General features: G+C 33.2%; 1 protein-coding gene and 1 long non-coding RNA gene across 6 annotated transcripts in view; both read right to left on the bottom strand.

Annotated features, from left to right (window-relative positions):
- The window catches only part of LOC127702033 (uncharacterized), a 110,795-nt gene that overhangs the window by 38,113 nt on the left and 48,567 nt on the right, over positions 1 to 24,115 (bottom strand). For 3 of the 5 annotated variants that reach the window (XM_052206037.1, XM_052206028.1, XM_052206016.1), the window contains one exon: positions 20,729 to 22,586. The exons of the other annotated variants lie outside the window; for them this stretch is intronic. In XM_052206037.1, the coding sequence (XP_052061997.1) occupies positions 21,616 to 22,586 (971 nt within the window). In that variant the 3' untranslated portion in view covers positions 20,729 to 21,615. Of the gene's footprint in view, positions 1 to 20,728; positions 22,587 to 24,115 lie in introns of those variants that run through there. 5 annotated transcript variants of the gene reach the window in all.
- Positions 16,657 to 19,572, bottom strand: LOC127703397 (uncharacterized). Its single transcript, XR_007982983.1, has 2 exons — positions 18,925 to 19,572; positions 16,657 to 17,301 (listed from the first exon to the last, which is right to left on the bottom strand). It is a non-coding gene; the product is annotated as an uncharacterized LOC127703397 (long non-coding RNA).

The following is a 24,115-nucleotide window of genomic DNA, read 5'->3' as shown; positions in this document are numbered from 1 at the left end:
TGGTGATTCTTTCAGGTATTTTTCAAACGCCCTGTTGGTTAATGGGCTTGATTGTTGAGTCCTTTCTACAGAAGTATTAGCCTACTCTGTGTTCTTCTTTCTTTTAGTGGTGGTAAATTGAGTCTTGATCTTTCAGGGTGTATTCAACTTTACATTATTTGTCTTCCTGCTAAGTGTTATCATGTTACATTTCGCTGGTTGAAATCTCATACGCCAGGTTGTTGACCAATTCCATAGTCTGTCTTTATCTTCCTGTATTTTCTTTACATCTATTGGTGGTGTTGATTTCTCTATAAATGTAGTCATCGTATTTGCATTGCATTGTAACTACTTACTACCACGCATGGTGTCCTCTGTGTACAGAATGTGTCTATCCAATTTGTTATGATTATTCGTACTCCAAATACATTTTAGAAGTTTGTGAGGTAGCGTATCTGTATCTTTATGTATACGTCGTCGTAACCAATACTGGCTTTAATGCAATGGGGGGGCCAACGTCGATTTAGCAACGGTATTGAGAAAAGATTTCAAACTCTCTACGCTTGTTGTGCGCACAACAGTGTCTTCTAGATAGTCTCATTATATTATTGTGGACACAAAGAATGAGTTTGAAAATTGTTGTGTTCTACTGGTGGGAATATCAGAAAACCAAGTTTTGTTTCTCACTTGTTTTTAGACTATGTTTAATGAGTGAAAATTATCAAACATTTTAGCTGCTATGGTTCTCCTTGGTCTTGCTGATTTCAAAAAATCGTCTGAACAAATGGCATGAACCAGCCAGTCACCCAGCTTTTACAAAAATATAAGCTTTTGACCTGTATATCTATGTTATAGTTCTTGTAGTTCTTGATTGTCAATCATGTCTGTTATGAATCCATCTTCTCTTGCTTTGTGATTGCTTGTTATCAACATTGTCGCATGCTGTTGTATTCTTTCTAGCTTGTTGGTATCTGCTACATTGAAGGGTTCCATACTGTTGCTGCATATTCCATCGTTAATATTATTACTGAAATGTATGCAATTTTCTTACATTCCTATGGTCAATACCTTAGGTTCATCTTGAGAAAACCTAGGGTCGAATATGTTTTTTTTTTGCTACATTTGTCATGTGCGTGGTCCACTTCAGATCTATGATATTTGCATTCCCAGATATGGGTTGTTCTGAACTTGTTGGAGTATGTGACCATTGGGCGTATAAAATTTCTGGCTATTGTTTTTGATTCTCAGGATGTAGCATTTGTTTACATTAAATAGCATTTATAGTTGTTTGTCCCATTTCTAAGTTTGCAAGATCTTCTTGCAATATTTTGTGGTCTTTTTTTATTTGATTGTAAACAGTCATCAGCGAGCAGCCGTAAAGAACATATGAGGTGTCTTAGAGGGCATATATGTGACATAAAAAGAGTAACGGTCCAAGTTCTGTTCCTTGTCGAACTTCTAAGTTCTTCGAATTGATCTGATTCTAACAATATCCTCATCATCCTCTGTGTCAGGAACATATTAAGCTAGTTGTATATTTGTCCTTGAATTCCGAGTTCTCTCTTTTTTATAATAGTTTTTAATGCGGTTAAGTGTCAAAATCTTTGAAAAAAATCAAGGATTGCAATTTCAGTTTGTAGACCGGCGTTGAAAGCGTTCATAAAGTCGTGATGGTGACTAGCAATTGCGTTTTTCACGTATAGCCAGATCTGAATCCACGATTGAGTGATGTGAACACTCTATGTTTTTTGAGATTTTTGAATACACACGAGATGTTTGCATTGAGTCAGTTTTCTGGTAGTATTCCAGTGTTTATAGATTTTTGAAAGACTGCAGTTAGACCGGGTGCTATTTCTGTTGAACATGTTTTAGCTATTCTATTTGGTAAACCGTCTGGTCCAGATGCTTTGGATGGATACACATCTTTGATATACAGTGAAACCAGACTTTTAAGTGATAAACTTCCAAATGAGGAAACATAGAAAAATCTTAATATTTACAAATAAAGTACAGCTAATGCATTGTTAGTTATACACTAAAATTATTTTTGTTAAACACTTGTATTTTCTTCCATTAGGATATTAAGCATTTCAGATGAGTACTCTAAGATCCATACTTCTTTTAAGTCTTTTTGAAAGTTGTTTTTTTTTTGTATGATTTGTGTCCATCTTATGAGTCAATGCTTTTTCAACTGATTTCTTGTATAGTCTGTTTTTATCGACTTAAAAGTTTTTATTTCCCAAGGTAACTCTCTCTATCTTTTTAGATTTTTTTTTTGTCTGAACACAAAGTAAAATAACAAAAATACCAGAGACATATATACTAACCAAACTCCAAGGAAAATTCAAAACGGAAAGTCCCTTATCAAATGGCAATGTCAACAGCTCAAACACATCAAACGAATGGAAAACAACTGTCATATTTCTGACTCGGTAAAGGCATTTCCGTACGTAGAGAATAGTGGCTTAAACCTGGTAATACATTTTTGCTAAAACCACTTATTCTAAGTTTCGATGGTTGTCTAGAAAATGTCTTACAGAAGTTGGTATCAAGGAACTACCTTCTAGATGAGAATAAAAATTAGATAACATATTAGCTGGATCAAAGCACCGACGATGCTTTGACTATAGTTTGCTCTTATGTTGTGCTGTTACACCGCTGTCTCATGTTAGGGGAGAGTTTAGCTCTCGCAAACATTATAAATTCTGTTTGTGCTATTATATAATACATTAAATTTAATTCCTCTGGACTGTCCAAATTTGATTTAATAAAAATTCCATAAAGATTTGACAAAGTTATTGGTGCGTTTTGGTAATCCCAGTTTGAAGTTAGATTGAACTAATAAAAGTTGATCAATCTACACGCACAAAAATATCATAAACTAAATGGCACCTACATGGTGATTAAACTAGTTTTATAACTTGAATTAAAGTCAGAAAATCATGAAAAGTAAGTCTAATAACTTAAACTTTGACAATTTTTCTGCTAAAGATGCGCATTTCGACAATTAATGTCTCTTCGGTGATGCTCGAGGCTAAAATATTTGAAAGTACAAAACCTTATAAAAACGATGAATAGTTGATATAACCAAAAGTAAATCCAAACCCGAACAGGGAATCAGAGCTATTCTTAAATAAAATTTATTATGTGTTTAGTGAGGAGTGTAACATTTACAGAGCACAATGATGTATTGCGTAAGAGTAACATTCTTTAAATTTTTTATATCTTATATGTTTGCTGTAATTTTCTCAAGTAATGCAAATTTTGTGTATTTATCAAGGATGAGATATGACAGATTTGCGATCTGCTTGAAAAGTGTTCCATGACATATTTTAAAAAGGTGCATTTCGATGGTAAAAAGCCCACTATCAAATGTATATAATTTAAAAACAAGTTGTTTAATAAGCCATCTATAGAAGTAAAAATAAAATGTCAAGATCAAATTCGCCCTAGAGTCTATAAATGTGAATGGAACACAGAGACAATCAAAGATCTACGATCAACATAAAAACCATGTCGTCCTACGCTCTAATATCGGTGGTTGTACTTCAGAGTGGATTTGATATAGAAAAGTCATCAACAGTATAGGTAGACATAATTTAATGCCAATATTAACTTTGATTGGTTGATTGTTGCTTGTTCAAGTGGCATATGTTTCATGGATATCCAGGACGAGTTTGAAATTTGACATTTCAATGCAGAAAAGGTATAACTTACATTGTGGTCTCGCTTCGAACTATAAATTAGTGTATTGACCAGCAATTATGTAATTATAACATACTCTATAACAATATATTAAAAATTCAGTTAGTGACGCGCGGAACTAGTCAAGAAGACAGTATTATTTTTTAAGGGGTTGACAGGATACACTTAATCGTTCGTAGTTTCAACTTCAAGGTTCTTATGCAAGCAAATTTATTAAATAATGATTCAATAAGGCTATTTTTTGGTTTTTCACTTTACATAGGGCTCTATCTCTGATCTAATTTCTTTGTGCACAATTCTGATTCTTCGTATTTCACCTTTATCAATATTAGAAAAACCTGTTTCGCACGATTCCATATACCATTATGTTTTAGGGGTTTTTAGATTCAGTGTCGAGATAAGCTTAGCATGCAGATGTAAAATCATATATTATTTAGCGTTGTCTGCGAGAAATAAATCATTTTCTAATAAAGTAATTTAATTCAAAACCAATATAAATATAGTTAAATATATTTAACTGTGTAAATTGATCGGAATGTGAACGACAGCATAGACCTAAAATTCTTTTTGATCACATGACATTTGGGCGGTAACTGCTTCCATTGACTAATGACATCGTAATTTATTGGACGTTAAAGTGGTACCAAACACCTTGATTAAAATTAATTTGACTCGTTTAATTTTCATAAAATTTTGACAAAATATTTACTTTGACCCTTTGACAAAAATACAAAAATTTCAAAAAACTTGAACCACACGCTTTATCGGAAAAATTTCATTGGATATATAGCAGTTTGACAAACACTAATTTTGATCATTGAGAAGCTTATTATTTCCTTAACAATAGAACGTGAGTAAAACGTTCAGCTGATTTTTACAGAGTTATCTCCCTGTAGTGTTATGTACCACCTTAATATTTGATTTTGCATTATTGGAATGTGATATAAGTTGTTTTATTTGTTTCTTCTTCTACAGTACATAATTTGACGTCAGGTTTGTACACATTAAGTGTATAGTCTAGTAAGAACTGAAGTAGAAGTACAGCATATCCCATTATATTTCAACCAACAACTACAACTGATTAACGCTTTAACTGTTGAATAGACCTTTATGTATATATATTTAATCTCATTCCAGTCCATTAAACTGGCAAAATTAACGGAATCAGTAAATTTCGCGAATATTCTACATCTTTCACCTTTATAAAAATAGTTATGGACGATTCCATGTACCATTATGTTTTAGGGGTTGTTTATATGTATGTTACTTAGTGTTATTTTGCGAAAACAACTTTATTTCCTGATAAACTTCCTTAATACAGAAACATTATTTATAGTTGACATTTTCATTATATTTTACTGTGTCAAAATGACCTAAATATATATGAAGGACAGTAGCCCTGAAATGGTATATTCCGTTTTACACATGACATTTACGCGGGAAAGACTTCCATATTGGAACGTAAACAACCTACTACAACTGTCAGATTTACCATAAAACTGTTGAACAGAACTATATACATTTGATCTCATTCCAGTCCTTAATACCACTATCAATCAACAGAACAAATGCAAATAATTATGATGTCTTGAAATGTATTTGAATAGATCTTATCAATATAAACTGTATTGCAATATAAACATGTTGGGCCCTTTTGCAGCCGACTATACGGCATTGTTTTTTTTCTCATTTTTGAAGGCCGTATGGTTGCCTATAATTGCTTACATCCACTTTATTTCAACTTTGGTGAATAGTTGTTATTTATATACATTAATCCCACGTCGATATTACAACAATCAGACATCAGCCCAACGCCAAACTGAATGTAATTGAAAGACATCTAGAGGCCAATATACAGTCTCGACCTATAGATAAAATTAAAAAAAATAAAGCGAATTATTGAAAAGAATTACTATTACATGTATATGCAAGATTTAAAATATATATCTTTCACAATTTTTTAAGTTTTAGGTTCCACCTACCATTTTATAAAACTGTGATTTCATTGCGGCTAGTCTGTAAAAAGGATGTCAATTAGAGAAGCCAATACTTTTGGGACATTGATTTGAAAACAACAAATAGACGTCTATTAGATGGGTCTTTAATTGGTCGTAGATTTGGAATCTTATTTCATTATGAAGTCACATTTGGACATCGACTTGAGGAATGGAGGTCGATTAGAGACCGGACGTCAATATGAGTCCTGTATATATGTATAAATATATTATTGATTCAGTTGTGATGGTAAATAGACACTGATATGTCTGATAACATTTTATAGTTTTGAAAGTTTGTTCACCAGTTTACTGTGATTAGGTGGAAGTATGTTCTTGTTTCAAACATAGGGGCACTCAGCCTATATCAATTTGTGCATGAAGCGATTGTTACTTGCTAGGTACCGAATGATTTTACCACAACTTTGTAAAATTTTTAACCGGTGTATATACCGAAAATATGAAAAAAATTCATGTCTTTTTCAGGACTTCTGATCCATGTAGTATGGCATGTTTGTGAGATGTGGTTATGGAGGATGGATGTTCATGAAAGACCTGTAGTACAAAGTATATCACTGGATTGAGCTCTTTGTCTAAGTTTATTATTTAAGTGCTTTACTTTGAGCTCAGTTCATTGTTATGCAATTCATTCTTTGTGAAATAAAGATTTGACAGATAACTCTCAACTGCACAAGGAATTGTTGAAGTACTATCCATTCTATGTAAGTAGTAATGGGGAGATAAAAGCATTTTATTTACATTTGAATTAAACATTTTTTGTCCAGAAGTCAAATTAAAAAAAAGCACAAATTTACCAAACAATGCTACTCGTGCTACTAGCAATATGATGCTAGGTGGTTTTGTTATACTTTTTTTAAACATCTGTACTGCCTACTGAAGACTCAGTCCTGAGTGTTAATGGTCATTCAGTATGTAAAAGAAAAGAACAAAATTCATAAGGTCTATCTGGCTTATTGATTTCTAAAATTATATTTCATTGTTCAACATTTATCATTCATTCGTCAATTTCTTAATTTGTGTGAATTAACAGTAATGTCAATTACAGAACTTTCATACCACAACAAAACTAGCTTATTGTACTGGTATCACTTATATTTGTATCCATATAACAAAACAATCTTGAAACAAGAATATTTTTGCAATACCTTTTCATTTTGAATACTATAATAACTTTTAAGATAATTAGATCATATTGAGTAGATGTTCATATATACTAGAAATTTTATCAGTTGACTTTTGTAGCAGTTATGAGTCTTTGAAGCATGCTCACAAAGGTTCTTTTATTGATATCATTTTCATACTGGTCAAAACTTTTTTTTTACCAGGCTTTGGAGAAGACATTTTCGAAGGAAGAACTAATAAACAATAACACAGAAGTTAACTTTCTAGCTCATCTAACCCCAAGCATCATGTCAGGCATTGCCATTACTTAAAACCATTAAATATCTTCTGAGAAACAATTTCGACATTTAAACGAAATCTTTTACTAATGATACTGGGAAGATCCTTAACTAATTTACAGTGTTTGTGGACAAACCCAAGTAAAAAATGGCCACCACAAAGGAACAAACGTAGAACCATACAAAAAGTACATGCATGCATGTTCTCAGATACCATCTCCCATATTAAAATCCCATCATGCAGAGATGAACCTAATGTGTTCCTCTCCTAGCTATCCAAAATCAAAGATGTGGATCATATTTTATCATAATTATTTGGTAATCAATACAATTAGTGTCTCCTCTATGACAGTCTTGAACATTAAAACTAAATATTAAATAAACAACATTAACATTGCTAATGTTTAGTGTTTGGTTCAGGTTGGCTGTCATTGTGCAACACAGTTTAATATAGAACCCTATGGGAAAAAGCAGAGAACCCATTTTGTCAGAAAACACTGTCAAACATTCAAACATACTAACCACACTGATCTGTGTCCACACTTGTTATAAAAAAAATCAATTTAATTGAATTGCTACAAGCATAATGTGAGGTCTGGCTCATATCATCATGTTCATCGTTTTCTTGAAATTGATACTGATGAAGAAATGTTAACTAGGATATATGATTGATTGATTGATTGATTGGTGTTTAACGCCACTTTCAGTACTTTTGTGATAATTGCAGTTTTCTTTTAGTCAACTTCCCATTATTAGGGAGTAACATAACCATCTACCCATGACTATGACTGAAAGAATATATGACGGATCCTCAACTTGTGTGTATTCCCCAATTGATGTAAGCAGAAGTTGATAAAGTATATACATTTGTACTTTCATTTTAAACAGTACATATTAAATTAAAAGGCTCCCTGTATAATTGACACAAATTTGTCTGACCAGTGCCAAATTATCATGGCATACTTGTGTGTCCAAAATGGTAATTAGGGAATTCCATGCACAAAACCAAACAAAGTTCTCAAACAAATTTCAGTGAATATTGGATTTATGTTTCAAAAAATATAACACAGTAACAAAATGCTTGTCCAAATTTCAGTCTAGCAAGTGCTGTGTTGTGACTTTAAACATAGCACATACAAAGAGTTTTTCTTCGCTCCATATGGCATCACGTCAACAAATGACAAATAACAAATGGTTCAGAGAACACTATCTGGGGACCATAATTTCTCTTTCATTTCCTGTCGGATTAATTAACGAATTGAAAAGAAATACCGGTACATGAATTTAACAAAAAAATCAATGTTATTTTATTAGTCTCTACTCAATTTCCGTGCCAACATGATCTTTCAGTGGCTTATCTGTAGTATCAGAATCAGGAAGAAGATAACTTGCTAGACAATGCAATTTGTTGCTAAGTGTTTAATAATTTGTACATATCAGTACTGTCTTAAAATATCTAGTGAAAGTTAGATTCAAATTTTCATTAATTTGTGGATGTAATGAGGGGTCCGATGTTGCGGAATAGATATTTTAAAATTATTTAAAAACATGGTCTGTTGCCTAGGATTATGTCTGTAGCTAAGTAGAAAAGTGCATCATCATATCAAGTTACAGAAAATATATAGAATTTGTAAGCACTTGGAAATGATTTAAACATGTTTTCAAATACAATGCACAAAAATCTTTTTACTAATTTTCAGGGTAATACAATAATATTGTAATTGTCGCCTTTTGTTGATGCCTAGCAACCTTCCCTTTGGAATGAAGACATGGAACAATGACTTAACAATGAATATGTAGGCTACAAGTTATACAAAATAAATGAATCTGGTAAACTGCTCATCATACTCATCCGATTATTTCTTTACTAAAAAAATTATCTGTACTAATTAGTTACTTAAAATTGAACTCCGTTACTAAGGAATATATTTGTTGCTAAACAACCGTTTCATTTCAAATTATGACCCCAATGTGTGCTTAGAGTCTTGACTTTATAATACAAGGTTCATATTTGATTAAATTGGGGAATCATATTTCCTTAGAATATTTCATTGAGAAACTGGGCTCAAAAATTGTGAAAATCTTATTTTTTCGTTGGGGCCACAAATTTACATTTTTGAATGCTTATCCAGTTTTATTTTTTTTTAAATAGTTGATTGTCCCTGTACTATCAAGAATACACAAAGAGGCAATACAATTGCTTTCCAGAATTTTTAGATAAAGGCAATCTAATGTAATGTGATTGCTCAATACTGCGCAAATTAAATCAAGACAAGATGGCTGTCTTCTTTACGATATAAAGGTTGAGAAATGATTTATTTTTACACTATGATTTCCTGCTCAACTTTGAAAAATGCATATTTTTCCATATTTTGGGGTGGTATTTTGACAAGTATCTCAGGAAATGAAATTTGTCGAAAGATACCAAACCAAAGGGACATTCAAACTCATACGTCCAAAATCAACTGACAGCGCCATGACTAAATCAAAGTACTGAAGTGCTGAACATCGGATGACCGCAAGTTCTGGTGGATAGTCACAGGCACTTGTCTCAGAAAAAATAAATAAGTACATAGATTTTTTTTTTCTGAGACAAGTTCCTGTGTGGAGGATGAATAAATGACAGAGAATTCAACCCTACCGTAATAATCATTATATTGTAGTGATATAATCATGGGACAATCATTTGTTATCAATATAATCTGGTTTGTTGTTATATATTATATTAATATTTGTACAGCAGTTATATATATATATATATATATATAGCAGATCATCTTAATAACTCTACCGGCAAATTTTCATCCATTTAAACCATCATTCTGTTCTACTATTCTAATGATAGTGCAGTGCAAGTGCATGGTGGTCACTCTTCTGAAATAATTTGATTTTCTAATAGGTTTGATTTGAGTAGGCATTCATATTTCTCCCGCTAATGAATATGTATTGATGAAATTAATATATAACAAGCGATAAGAGATATTAGATCCGCAAACACAATTTTTCGGTACGTGTGCATAGATATTAATTATTTTTTTACTTGTATATATATATTTCTCACGACAAAACATTTTCATATTATTTATTTATGTTCTTAAAAAATATTTTCATGAGAATTCATTGAAGAAATGAATTTATAACAAATGATAAGGAATGTTATTTTGCACTCAATAAAATCCGCGTATTTATACGAAATACGTTCTTGGTAGAGGAGTCTAAATACAGCACAAACAACATTTTCGAAGAGACCAAAAAGTGAAAAGGTACATTTTAACAATACGCATTTGACTAGCAGGTCGAACAACGGATGTTCTTAAACCCTGTTGACTGCCATTGGCGATTGCCAAATAAACGGATCACCAGATGTAACAAAATGGATCTTAATTATTAATTTAATAACAAACAGAAAACAATAAACTTGCGGAAAAGGTGGTATACCGCAAACAAAAGTTCCAAAAATGTGTACACCATATCCGGATTTCGACAATTAATGTCTCTTCAGTGAAGTTAGGAATCGAAACGGTATTTGGAAGGCCATATGATTTACTTCAATTTAGGATAGACTCTTGAATTTTTAAGAGTCGAAATAGGATGAACGGATCATATAAACCCGAAGGCAAATATATTACAAGCTCAAACGTAAAAATTTAAACAAGTCTTAATTGAAAACAACGTATTCAAACCTATGATTGCGTTGGATAAAAACCGCAATTTTTATACGTGTGCATGCAAAACAAATTTCTTGGTAGAGGGGTCTAGATACAACACAAACAACATTTTCCAATAGACCAAAAAAGTGAAAAAGTACATTTTAACAAAACGCATTTTACTAGCAGGTCGAACAACGGATGTTCTTAAACCCTGCTGACTGCCATTGGCGATTTCCAAATAAATGGATCACCAGTTGTAACAAAATGGATCTTAATTATTAATTCAATACCAAACAGAAAACAATAAACTTGCGGAAAAGGTGGTATACCGCAAACAAAAGGTGCAAAAATTTGTACACCATATCCGGATTTCGACAATTAATGTCTCTTCAGTGATGCTAGGAATCGAAACGGTATATGTATTTATTAAAGTTGAGCATACACGTGTTTTCTATTATGTAAACAAACACATTGAGTGGGTGTCCGCATAGTGGTCATCTATTGGTGTTTATATTAAATAAACAGGTTTGTGTTTTTAAATATATGTTATTTTTGATTGGTCTATATTTGTCGCATTGCGTAAATATATTGAGTATGATATTTGATTTGTAAATAGCACGGGAATTTTTAAAGCGCGAACAGTTTTCTTGTTACAGTAAGTTAAGATATATTGTCATTCGAAGCTCGTATACCGTTCAGTACAGTGCAGTTTAGTTTAGGTAAAGACATGTCCGAGCCAGTCCTCGATTTGAATGAAGAAAATTTGTTAAGAGACCCCTTGCATAGTCAGTCCGAACGTCATAACGCTTCCAATTCACAAGCAAGTCAACAAAATCGTGACTTAGTAGACACTTTTGGGCTTTTCAAAGATTATTTAGATAAGAATCTCGTTGATTTAAAGTCCGACATTCTTTCAGAACAAGACAATTTGTCAAAGAAATACAGAGATGAGGCAAATATTAGTTTAAATCAGAAGGGAATCGGATTCAGTTTCGTTTTAACGAGAGTATTATGGATGGTCTTAACAAAATCCACAAGGATCTTATATCTGTTTCTTCCCCCTTCCTTCTATTACCGGTGATTTAGTGGATAAACTCAAAGAAAGAAATAAACTCATCAGGATTGTTGATAACTCCACTGGGGGATGGGTTGCTTTAAAGAATACGGGAGTAATGATATCGCCGAAAATGATGAAGACGAGAAAAAGATTCGTCAGGCCGAGACTAGGGCCCTTAAAACTATCAAGGAGAAAAAGATCCGCCCTCAACCGTATTCAGCTAGACCAACTCCAGCAGTTGAACGTATCGCTACTGCCCCTGCTCCTCCTCCAGCTTACGATTTCAGTCGCTATCAACAGCCCTTTCGTACCAGCACCGCACGGCGGAAGCCGTGCTCCATGGACATCTGTCACTACTGTAAGCAGTATGGTCACTGAAGAAGAAACTGTCCACTCGACTTCAAGTCAGCCACAGCTTCTGCACCCAGTTACCAGCCACCCAAACCTCAATGATCCAGTTACTGTCAATGATAAGTATCTAGATTTAAGTTTTTTATCTTCTAGCTATGAAAGCAATAATGACGAACTTGAAGAATTTATGTCACAAGTTCATTTTCTTGAAAAATTAGATTTTTCTGCTAGTCATAACTTTAAAGGTGTTAAAGGGCTTAGGCAGGCTTCCAAAGCATTACGATTTTTGGGTTAATATTGGAGCTAGTGATTTTGTTTTAGATACAATTAAAAACGGTTATGTAATCCCATTTTTAGTGCCTCCCCCCAGTATGCACATGAAAAACAATAAATCTGCTGTTTCTAACTCAGACTTTGTTGATAAAGCCGTTTTGGAATTAGTTGATTCTGGACGTGCATATGTAGTTCCCTTTACGCCTTATATTGTTAATCCTTTGTCAGTTGCCACGAATAAATCGGGAAAAAAGAGGTTAATATTGGATTTTTCAATTTTAAATAAATCTGTCAAAAAAGAGAGTAATTTGAAGACTGGAAAACAGCTATTCAATTTTTCAAAAAAGGTCCTTATCTGTTTAAGTTTGATTTAAAATCTGGTTATCATCATAACGACATTTGTCCGGATCCACAGCAACAAACTTTTCTTGGTTTTTCCTGGAATAACAAGTATTACTGTTTTTCAGTTTTAGTTTTTGGTCTGGCTTCTAGCCCTTACTTGTTAACAAAATGTTTGAGATTTTATGGTCAAATATTGGAGACAAAATTCAATTGATATTGTCTTGTATTTAGACGATGGTTTCGGAATGGCTTCAGATTACGAATTATGTCGGAAAGATTCCGATTTTGTGAAAAGTCACTTAGTCTAGTAGATGCTGGTTTTTTAGTCAATATAGAAAAATCTGTTTTTGAACCTACCCAAATATTAGAATGGTTAGGAATCACTTGGGATTCTATTCAATTTTGCATTTCAATTCCCGAAAGAAGATTAAATGGTTTGTTACAGTCTATAGATGAAATTTTAGAAAGATTTTTGCTGTTCACTGCTAGGCAATTAGCTCAAGTGACTGGTAAGATTATTTCTTTATCACCAGTGTTCGAAAATTTGACTAGATTGATGACAAGATATTGTTACTTGTGCATCGTGCAAAGATTGAGCTGGGATAGATTATTACAAATAGTTTATCCAGCTGAGATTTTGAATGAGCTTAAGTTCTGGAAATCTAATGTGCTTATTTTGAATAAAAAGAATTTGGCTACGTACAGCCCTTCTTCGATAGTAATTTTTTCAGATGCTAGTAATGTATCCTGTGGGGCATATACTATAGAATTAGAAATTAAGATTTTTCACAAAATGTGGAACGAATTAGAAAGATGTAAAAGCTCCACCTGGAGAGAGATGAGAGCAATCGAACAGGCCTTATTGTCGTTTAGTACTCTATTTATTGGCAAAAGTTTAAAACGGTTTACTGATAACCAAAACTGTGTACGTATAGTACAAGCTGGAAGCATGAAGGAAGATTTACAAAAACTTGCCTATTCTATATTTTGTATTTGTAAAGAACACAATATATTCATTGAATTACAATTGGTTCCTCGCACATTGAATTCAAAGGCAGATTACCTTAGCAAAATGAGTGATCATGAGGATTGGCAAATTTCAAATGAAGTTTTTTAATTTTTAGAAAGTTTATGGGGACCTTTTACTATTGACAGGTTCGCTAGCGTGATGAATAACAAGACAAAAAGGTTCAACTCACTTTTCTGGAATCCGACCACAGAAGCTGTAGATGCTTTTACACAAAATTGGCACGGAGAAAATAATTGGCTTTTCCCCCCTATCTATTCAGTTATACGCACAATTAAACATCTGATTAACTGTAAAGCAAAAGGGTCTTTGATTGTCCCACGATGGGTATCTGCACCATTTTGGTCATATATTTTTAATAAAAATTTGACTTACAAAGCTTATGTTAAGGATGTGCTAGAATTTAAAGAAACGAATAGAATCTCTTCAAAAGGAAGTAGTCCAAAGTGTATCTTTGGAACTGAAAAATGTTTATCGACTATTCTCGCAGTTAGACTAGACGCTAGTCTGTGATGTTTCACATGGTCCTGCTATCAATTTTGGTATTGCAGAGACATGGTGAATGAGATTTTATGTTGTACATATTACTCAGTTGAGAATGTAAAAGATGAAGGTTTTTTAGCGACATGGTCCTAGTATCATATGTCGTAGTATGATATTGAAGTAGGCACAGTCGATTGTTTTTATGTCATATGCATTTTATTATATGAATACTTGTTTAATTTTCCTTTATTGGGTAACACATTTTTCAGATGTCTTCAAAACCGGGAGATGGATTGATATTGGTTCTTTTCGTCAGTCACATTCTCCATCCATGCAGCTCCTCGTAGACCAGGTACCTTCCTTTTGTTTGTCATCTAGAGCGGATCAACGACATTGTAGATATGTTTTCAACGCTTTCTGTAAATGGTGTTTATCTATTAATGTTTCAAACACATTACCCGCTTCAGATATTTCTGTTGCATCATATTTAGTTTATTTGACAAATATTGGTAAATCTACTAGCAGCATAAATGAAGCTTTTTATGCTATAAGATGGGCTCATAGAATAGCCGGAGTTGAGAATCCGTGTAAATCGGATTTGGTTATTTCTGTGAAAGAAGGATCTTTGAGATCTGTTGGACACATTGTGGTTAAGAAAGAACCTATTACACCAGAAATTTTGCATCAAATTGTTATTCTATATGGTAATGATAAATATAATCTTAAAGATGTGAGAATAGCTCTTATGTGCCTTATAAGTTTTGCTGGATTTTTGAGGTATTCAGAATTAGCAAATCTTAAAAGAAATAATATTGTTTTCATAATTCGTACATCGTTTTACTGATAGAGACTAATAAAACTGATATTTACCGTGAGGGTAGTGATGTGCTCATTTCAAAAACTGACAAAATTACATGTCCCGTTAAAATGTTAATGAAATATTTAAATTTAGCAAACATCAAGTCGGACAGTAAAGATTTGATTTTTCGTCCTTTATCTTTTTGTAAATCTGTAAATGGTTACAAATTAAGAAATGGTTAAGCTTTCTTATACTACTGCAAGAGAAATTTTGTTAGCTACTTTAGCATCTATTGGATTAGACAAAAAGTATTTTGGTTTGCATAGTTTGAGGTCCGGAGGTGCTACTGCCGCTGCAAATGCGCATGTGGAAGATCGCATCTTCAAAAAACATGGTCGCTGGAAATCAGATCGGGCTAAGGACGGATACGTCAAAGAGAACATCAGTGAACGTCTGACAGTAACTAAAAATTTAGGAATTTAAAAAACACACGTTTGCGCCTTTCTTTGTTTTGTCGAAAATAGCTGCACATGCTGGCGAGCTATTCCTATGAAACAAGTAGATATAAGAAGATGTGGTATGAGTGCCAATGAGACAACTCTCCATCCAAGTCAAAATTTATAAAAGTAAACCATTATAGGTCACAGTACGGTCTTCAACACGGAGCCTTGGCTCACACCGAACAGTAAGCTATAAAGGGCCCCAAAAAATTACTAGTGTAAAACCATTCAAACGGGAAAACCAACGGTCTAATCTATATAAAAAACGAGAAACGAGAAACACTTATGAACCACATCAACAAACGACAACTACTGAACATCAGATTCCTGACTTAGGACAGGTGCAAACAAATGCAGCGGGTTTAAACGTTTTAATGGTACCAAACCTTCACCCTTTTTCTGAAACAATAGTGTAACATCACAACATAGAAAGACACACTATAAAATATCAACTGAAATAGCTTAACTCAATCAAAGGACATATTGACACAAGTGTTTGTTTTTATTTTATAAATACTTTGTATTCGTTTGAGTTAACGAATTAGAATATAAATGTATTTATGAAAGTTGAGCATACACGTGTTTTCTATAATGTAAACAATCACACGTGAGTGTGTGTCCGCATAGTGGTCATCTATTGGTGTTTATATTGAATAAACAGGTTTGTGTTTTTAAATATATGATATTTCGGATTGGTCAATATTTTGTCGCATTGCGTAAATATATTGAGTATGATATTTGATATGTAAATAGCACGGGATTTTTAAAGCGCGAACAGTTTTCTTGTTAAAGTAAGTTAAGATATATTGTCATTCGAAGCTCGTATACCGTTCAGTACAGTGCAGTTTAGTTTAGGTAAAGACCCCCCCCCCCCCCCCCCCCGTAATTGAATGCTTGTATTTTTGAAACGTTTTACGCATGATAGATAGATAGATATTTATACTACCAGTATGACATTGTTTGGTTGATCATTAAGACCTATATATGTATATATGATTTCTCATTTTGATTTTCTATTTTGTAGGCTGTCGTGTACTACGCAGCGGTGTTGCCGTTATCATGATGACATCGGAACTCAAATTTAATTTTGTTTTAATAAAATTATCACAGTAAGCTGCACATGTTGGCGAGCTATTCCTATGAAACAAGTGTTTGATTTTATTTTATAAATACTTTATATTCGTTTGAGTTAACAAATTAGATATATATACTATATTCATTAAAAACGTGCCGTTGTTTTCTGATTCCAATGTGATTAGTAACGAGAGCTGTTATCAAGGACTCCCATTAATCTTCATACACTAATATTCCAAGAAACGTGTTACTGGTGGCATCCATATTTGTGTAGAAATAGTGCGTTTTTGAGCCAGAAGTATAATCATTAGTTCGTATCCAGGCATGATCGTCTTCATTATCTTAAATAATGCAGTCATTGATCCACAGTGATAGTGACCAGTATTCTCAAACTCTCCAGCCCTTGATATGCTATTGTTTTGAACAACCAACTCTGTGAATGCATAGTTATTGCCGTTTGTACATGCAGTCCAGGAGAACAGATAAATTCCCGATGTTGGCGATACAAATACGCCGTTGAAGTTATTATAATGACCTCCGATATTCATTATAACATTTCCGAATACAACTGTTGACCTCTTCTCTAAGTTAAACGACTGGATTTTTGTTGTAGCATAGAACATCACCGGTTTAGATTCAATAGAACCTGCAAAGACAAATAAAATATAAAAATGTTTTATTTTTATTTTTTTCTTATAATTCTACGTTACTGAAGTCAATAATCCTATCTACAGTCATTTTTTTTTCTATTAGTGTCTCCTGATCTTAAAATTCTAAAGATTAACTGTGCCCTCTTTACCATAATGATGCAAAATTTTATTCGATGTTTATCTGCCCTCCAACTCGAAAATAACGTGTAGTTTCAAAGGAGTTTTATCGTTGTGATAAGAAGGAAACATTTTATAATACCAATTATGAAGGTGATTAATACTATTCTTCCATTCCCAAGAACTGGAAAAAGATCGGTTAGTTGATTGCAATGGTTGCATGTTGAATGCGTGTAAGATCCAGGGACAAATATTTGAAGCATGATCAATTCACGGAGATAGGCCTTTATAGAATGAAGAAAATTACTAAACATCCAGTGACATATATTTTTTCATTAATTTCGACACGATAAAAACAGGTATTCAACCAAAATAACAGTAGCCCGGAAAATTTATAGTCATTTCTATTACATTTTGTTTTATTCTTTCCTTAAGTGGAGGAATTAAACGACTAAAATTCCAGTGACATTTTTTTGGAATATTTATATTGTCACGATGAAAACAAGTATCCACCAATTTATCAATATCGCCTCTTCGTTTATAAACCACGTTATTCCTTTTTGTAGCTCTCCTCGAGCATTCATTTGTTTCAATCACAATTTGTTAGGGTAAGCCCCCCCCCCCCTTTTTTTTCTCGATTTGTTTTTGTTATATTGTTGTGTATGCATTTTGTTGACATTTATAAGGACATTTTATGGGCATTGATTTCATAGTTTACTAGGCCAAGGAGGCGGATCTAGACAGTGAAATACAAACTTTTGAGATGGAAGTTCGAGCACTGGTCAAAGCTCCTCCCATTCTTTGCTTTTCCTATGACAAGCGACACACGGCGGGATAATATTTTCCTCCAGAAACCAAATAAGTTAAACGTAGATGTAAGCAAATATAGGTCATCGTAAGGCCTTCAATAATGAGATGAATCTATACCGCATAACAAGTAAAAACAGGCTTCGACATGACAAATGTTAAACAATTCAATCAAGAAAACTATCGGCCCTATTTCTGTACAAAAATAATAAACGAAAAACTAATATGATATACAGCAACAAACAACAACCATTGAATTACAGGCTTCTGTTTTGGGACAGGCACACACAGAATGATGCGGGGTTAAACATGCTTGCAGGTTCCCAACCCTCCCCTAACATGGTACAGTAGTGCGATAGCATAAGAATAAATAACAAAAATCAGTTGAAAAAAGGCTTGACTCATCAGTTCGACCAAAACCTTACAAAAACACAACTAACAAAAAGTACCGATTTGAGAGTACTCGAAGTTCTGATACCTAGTTCAAAGCAAATAACAACTTATTAAAATCTTTTATGAATAGTAATATAAACTTCACTGTATATGACATTTAATTTGTTTTTTTCAAAAAACGTGTCGAATACAACGTTCTTGACAAAAGATAGATTCAAAGAAAAAGCATAACAATGTTCTAAATTCCAGTTTGTGCTACAAATTACGAACTCTTTGCTAAAACATCACTAAAATCAACAGACCTGTGTAGGTCGAATCGTTCAGCGTCTGAATCCTACTTTCAAAAACCCGCATAGAATATTCTAAAGCAATAACACGTTGTTCCATTGTTTTCTCTGTCTTATTTTGTATAGATATAGCGCATGATATAAAAGCAAGAAAAGTCAGCATAAACCACAAATAAAATTCTCGTTTCGAGCTCATCTTGAAAGAATACTGAAATGGGTGGAAATATGACTATGTGTTTGTATACTGCTATCTTAGAAAGCACATGCCACATCTTTAATTTTCTTTTGATATTACATGAACTCTGTGGGTACAAAATGTAATTCAATTGTTTCTTACACAAACAATTAATGATAATTTTTTTCCTCTGACATTTACCATTCTATGCGATATTTTCCTTCGACGCACAACTTTCGTTAAATATTTGCACGTGCTCTTTCTAATCCGTGCATTTCAAGAAGCAGTTGAGAGATGAACGGTTAATATATCTAATTATTACTTATTATTTAATAATCATGTTTTCGTATTAATAATTATTCTTATCCATTATCTTTTTCAAAATCCATCGCTTTGTCCTTGACTACTGTAATTTCTATATAGAATTTTGTTATGGGAAACCACAAAGCATCATTAGCTCATTGTTTAAATATAATATCTGGCACATTTTTTTTTCTTCAAATTTTATTAACCTTTTTTGATATGTGATATCCATCACTGTGAGATATATGTACAAGCTACTTGTAACTTTTATCAATACATTGTGTAAGACTATGAAACGCGGCAAATGATCCATGCTTAAAAATGTGTTCCTTCTACTTAAAACTTAATAAATCTGTTTTAAATGCTAACAACATTGATCAAGAATTATTATGACATTTTTAATTAAATCGAATTTTTTCATGTGTCGATGGTGGCATTTCCTTGAAATTGTACGACAGGAAACTGTATTACTGACAATATCATGTGGAAAACTACAGGTAAACTAGCACATTTATAAAATGAACACTTAGTTATAACAGAGCGCAAGAACGTTATAAATGTATAGCCAGGACCCAGCACTTGGTTAAGATTTAAAATGGACAAATATCGAGAAAATGTCTTATTTGACTTAATTAGTCAAATACTTATATTGATATTAATCTAGTAAATTCATGTACAGTTTTGATCAGTTCCAAATATAAAAATAAGATGTAATATAACTGCCAATGAGACAAATCTCCACCAGAGACCAAATACGTAGAAATTACCAACTATAGGTCTCGTATGGTCTTCAACACAGAGCAAAACCCATATACTAGTACCGCATAGTAATGAAATAAACGGCCTAGAAATGGCAAAAGTAAAACAATTCAAACGAGAAAACTAACGGCCTTATTCATGTACAAAACAATAAACGAAAAACAAATATGATATACAGCAACAAACAACATCCACCGAATTACAGGCTCCTGACTTCGGACAGGCACATACAGAATGTGGCGGGGTTGAACATGTTTGCCAAAGCCTCTCCATAACCTTCGACAGCGGTGTAACAATACAACATAAAAACAAACTATAAAATCAGTTGAAAACCTCTCTATAAGAACTGTCAGAAAAATCTGTCAAAGAACTGTTTTAAACAGTTCTAGAACAGTTCTACTCTACAAGTCTTCAAGTCAGGATCAGCGTCAGTTACATGTAGAAGAAGTTAGTTTCTGGCATTCCCCTTCTGAGAGAAAACCAATGAATCATGAACTGAATATTTGGACCGATATAGGAAGATAGCTACAAATGTAGCTGCCTGCATATTTCCTTCCATAAGGCATTAATAACTACAAAATATCGATAATCTAGATTTATCCTAGAATTTACGCCATCGGAATAATATACCTTCGTCTGGTCTTCAGAAATATTCATCACGAATCACTGGCGACATAAAAAACCAAACTCTTGTTATAAAGAAAAGGGTTATTCACAACATGTTTCAATTTATCATATTCCTCGTGAAGTGAAACTCTTTACTGATGAACATAGCTTTTCTTCAAAAATAATAAAACAAAGAACGAAATAGATTTGTCCATGTATTTTAGAAATCGAATATATTTGACTCCTTTTTTAAAGAGGTAACACTGGACTCTCCGGTATGTATTCTGCCGGTAACTCTTACCAGACAGACAGGTTCACGTTTAAAAAACCCATAAACGAAAATCCCTGTATTAAAAAGTACATGCAACTTAAAACATAACCATGACAACTTATTTCTTAAAGCTGATCCTTAAAATGAAATCAATTGACCAAGGTTAAATGAGCATCTATTGACCACACACTTAGTCTATCTCGTCAAGAAATCTGGAATTGTGTCGAGTATGAAATAAGTTCAGGTCCAGCGTGTCACATGCCAGATTGATACAGACTTCTAGTTAACTTTTTTGAAATTCCCCTTGAGAAAATTCTCTTAATGATAAAAAAACTTTTTACGTTGATTTATCATATGACATAGAACCAGGAAAATATGGAGATCTAGTTCCTTGATATTGCACAACACAGGGCATCCACTACGGAATATTATCTACCCAATGTAGATATATACAACAGTACATATTGTATATCTATTTTACACCATAGCCGACAACGGTAGAATACAACTTCATATTTCTTGGAACAATGTTTAACGCGGTTAATCGGCGATAGAAAAAAGCTAAATTCATTAGTTAATTCATTTATGTGTTTTATAGGAAATATTCATCTACTCCATGTACTGATTCATCATATTCGTCACGTTGTGAATCACTGAGAAATTTTTGTAGAACATCGTCTTTCTTCAAAAATGATAAAATGGAGGACGGAATAGATTTTTCGTTATATTTTAGAAATCTGATATATTTGAATCCTTTATAATGTGAACACAAGACTCTCCTGCATATTTTTTGCAATGACCTAACATGTCGATACCATTGTATATGTTTTTCAGATGAAGTATATGGAATCTTTTCAATTTCTAACCACTCCATTGCCCCGTTTGTAACAATATCTTGGATAGATGAAAGGTCCATAATGTCAGGAAGTATTTCCAAAACTTCGTAATAGTTTAAAAGCCTGCAAGTTATCAACCAATGCTTAACTGACAAAACTGAATTCGATGTCACAACCAAATAAAAAAATAAGCGGCAACCTCTTCTGGCTGCATAATAGCCATGTTGAAGGGAATCGAAAGTTCCTTGCGGGTTTTCTCCTCGTAGAAGGAAGTATTTCATAAGGCGGTCGTCTCCATTTTTCCACGTGTTAGTCAGACTGGTATCGGAATCAAATATCACGTGTCCGTTTTTATACAAAAGATGTACCACACGAACCTTATCAATCATATCGGTCCATGGGTGTCCAACGAAGCATACTGCTAAATCTATCATAGAATCTTTTTTCATCTTAAACTTTTTGTTGGATACCCCTGCCTCTGACAATACCTCTGAAATTTCGTGCATGTTTAAACTCTCAACCCAAGAAAGCAAGCTAATTCCCAAATATTTTGCGTTAATTTCAAAGCCGAATTCGATCAGAAGAGAAAGGTTAGTGACGTCACCTTCAAATGCAGCAGCGGCTACAATTTCAGCCATTAAAAACCTACGTTCCTTCGTTGTTTTATTGATGGATTGGGCACAAAAATCTGTTTTCTCCAGAACGATTCTCAGCTCTTTACTCCTTCCTGCAATTAAAACCAAAGTTCCATAGAAATATAGCTCGATTATAGATAAATAAATACCTATTATTGTAAGTGTAAGAAATAAAGCATAAACTTCCGTCCCTCATCAAGTAAAATTTATGTTTAAATACTTATGAATTGAATGCTTTGTTTTGTAATTCAATTTGAATGTAAAAGCGTTAACCGAAGCACATTTTTTATGAAGAAGCGCTTAATACTAAAAACGTGCATTAATAAACCTATTAAAATTTACAAAAATAGGCATTCAATTCTTATCATTACATTTCTATGCTACATCCATGAAGTACTTGAAACATATCTTCCTTATTGGGTGTGGCTTGTTATCTATTTTGCATGCAGAGATATTTCTCATATCACACCACATAGAATGTGATACGAAAAGGAGATACGAAAACTGCGTAAATTTGATTGGGTTATCCAGCATCATGAGACGATCGATATAACGACATGTTCATTGGCTATTCGTTAGATCACTGACGACTTTCAAAGGTTAAGACGATGTCCATTTCGGCCATGGCAATGAACATATGCTATTTCGTCTATTACATTGTACATGTATATACAAAATACTCAAAATTTTGACCTGAAAATCTTCTTTTTGTCAAATTTTAGTACATTTTGAACACAGGTATGTGTTTCTATTCATGGGAAGGTCGACTATCCATTATGTTATAGAAGAAGGTGGAACGAAATTTTTTTTAGGTCACGACCGTCTCCGCTTCGGACACTTTTTGTTAACTTTAAAACGATGCAAAAAATCCCTACCTTATATGAATCGATTCATTGAATATTTTCCTTTAACACTAAACAAATTTTATATCCCCCTCAATGTTCCTCTTCATGGTAATCTAACTATTATTCACTAAACCATGGCGTAAACTTGAACTACTAATTTGTCAGTGTATTTACTTGAATTTTAGATTACCTCTCGATTATTGTCAGTCAATCAAAAGCTTAAACATATATGTACTTCAATAATTTTTCCAACAATAGATAATTACAAATTTGAAAGATAACTACAAATTTTAAATGTGTAGTTTGATTTTAAATTACTTTAATGCCATCATGATGCAAATCGAAATAAAGTAGGCCCGCAATTGTGCATTAACAGGTTTTGGTTGATAAAATGGCCGATAGCAGAATAGAAAGTGAAATCACAAAAATACCGAACGCCGAAGAAAATTCGAAACGGAAAGTCCCTAATCAAATAGCAAAATCAAAAGCTCAAACACATCAAACGAATGGATAACAACTGTCATTTTCCTGATTGGTACAGGCATTTCTAGTGTAAAAAGTGGTGGATTAAACCTGGTTTTATAACTAGCTTAACCTCTCACTAGTATGACAGTCGCATAAAATTCCATTATATTGACAACAATGTGTGAACAAAACAAACAGACAGATCGCACGAACAAGAATATTCCCTTTGCTTTGAGCATCCATCATGTCTTCAGCATAGCTTGCTGTTCGATGTGAGCCAAAGGCTCCGTGTTGAAGGCCGTACTTTGACC

The sequence above is a fragment of the Mytilus californianus genome, unplaced genomic scaffold, assembly GCF_021869535.1.
Source record: "Mytilus californianus isolate M0D057914Y unplaced genomic scaffold, xbMytCali1.0.p SCAF_1, whole genome shotgun sequence".
NCBI classification, from domain to species: Eukaryota; Metazoa; Mollusca; class Bivalvia; order Mytilida; family Mytilidae; genus Mytilus; species Mytilus californianus.
The sequence above is the reverse complement of the archived record's forward strand: the minus strand, read 5'-3'. Positions and strand labels throughout refer to the sequence as shown.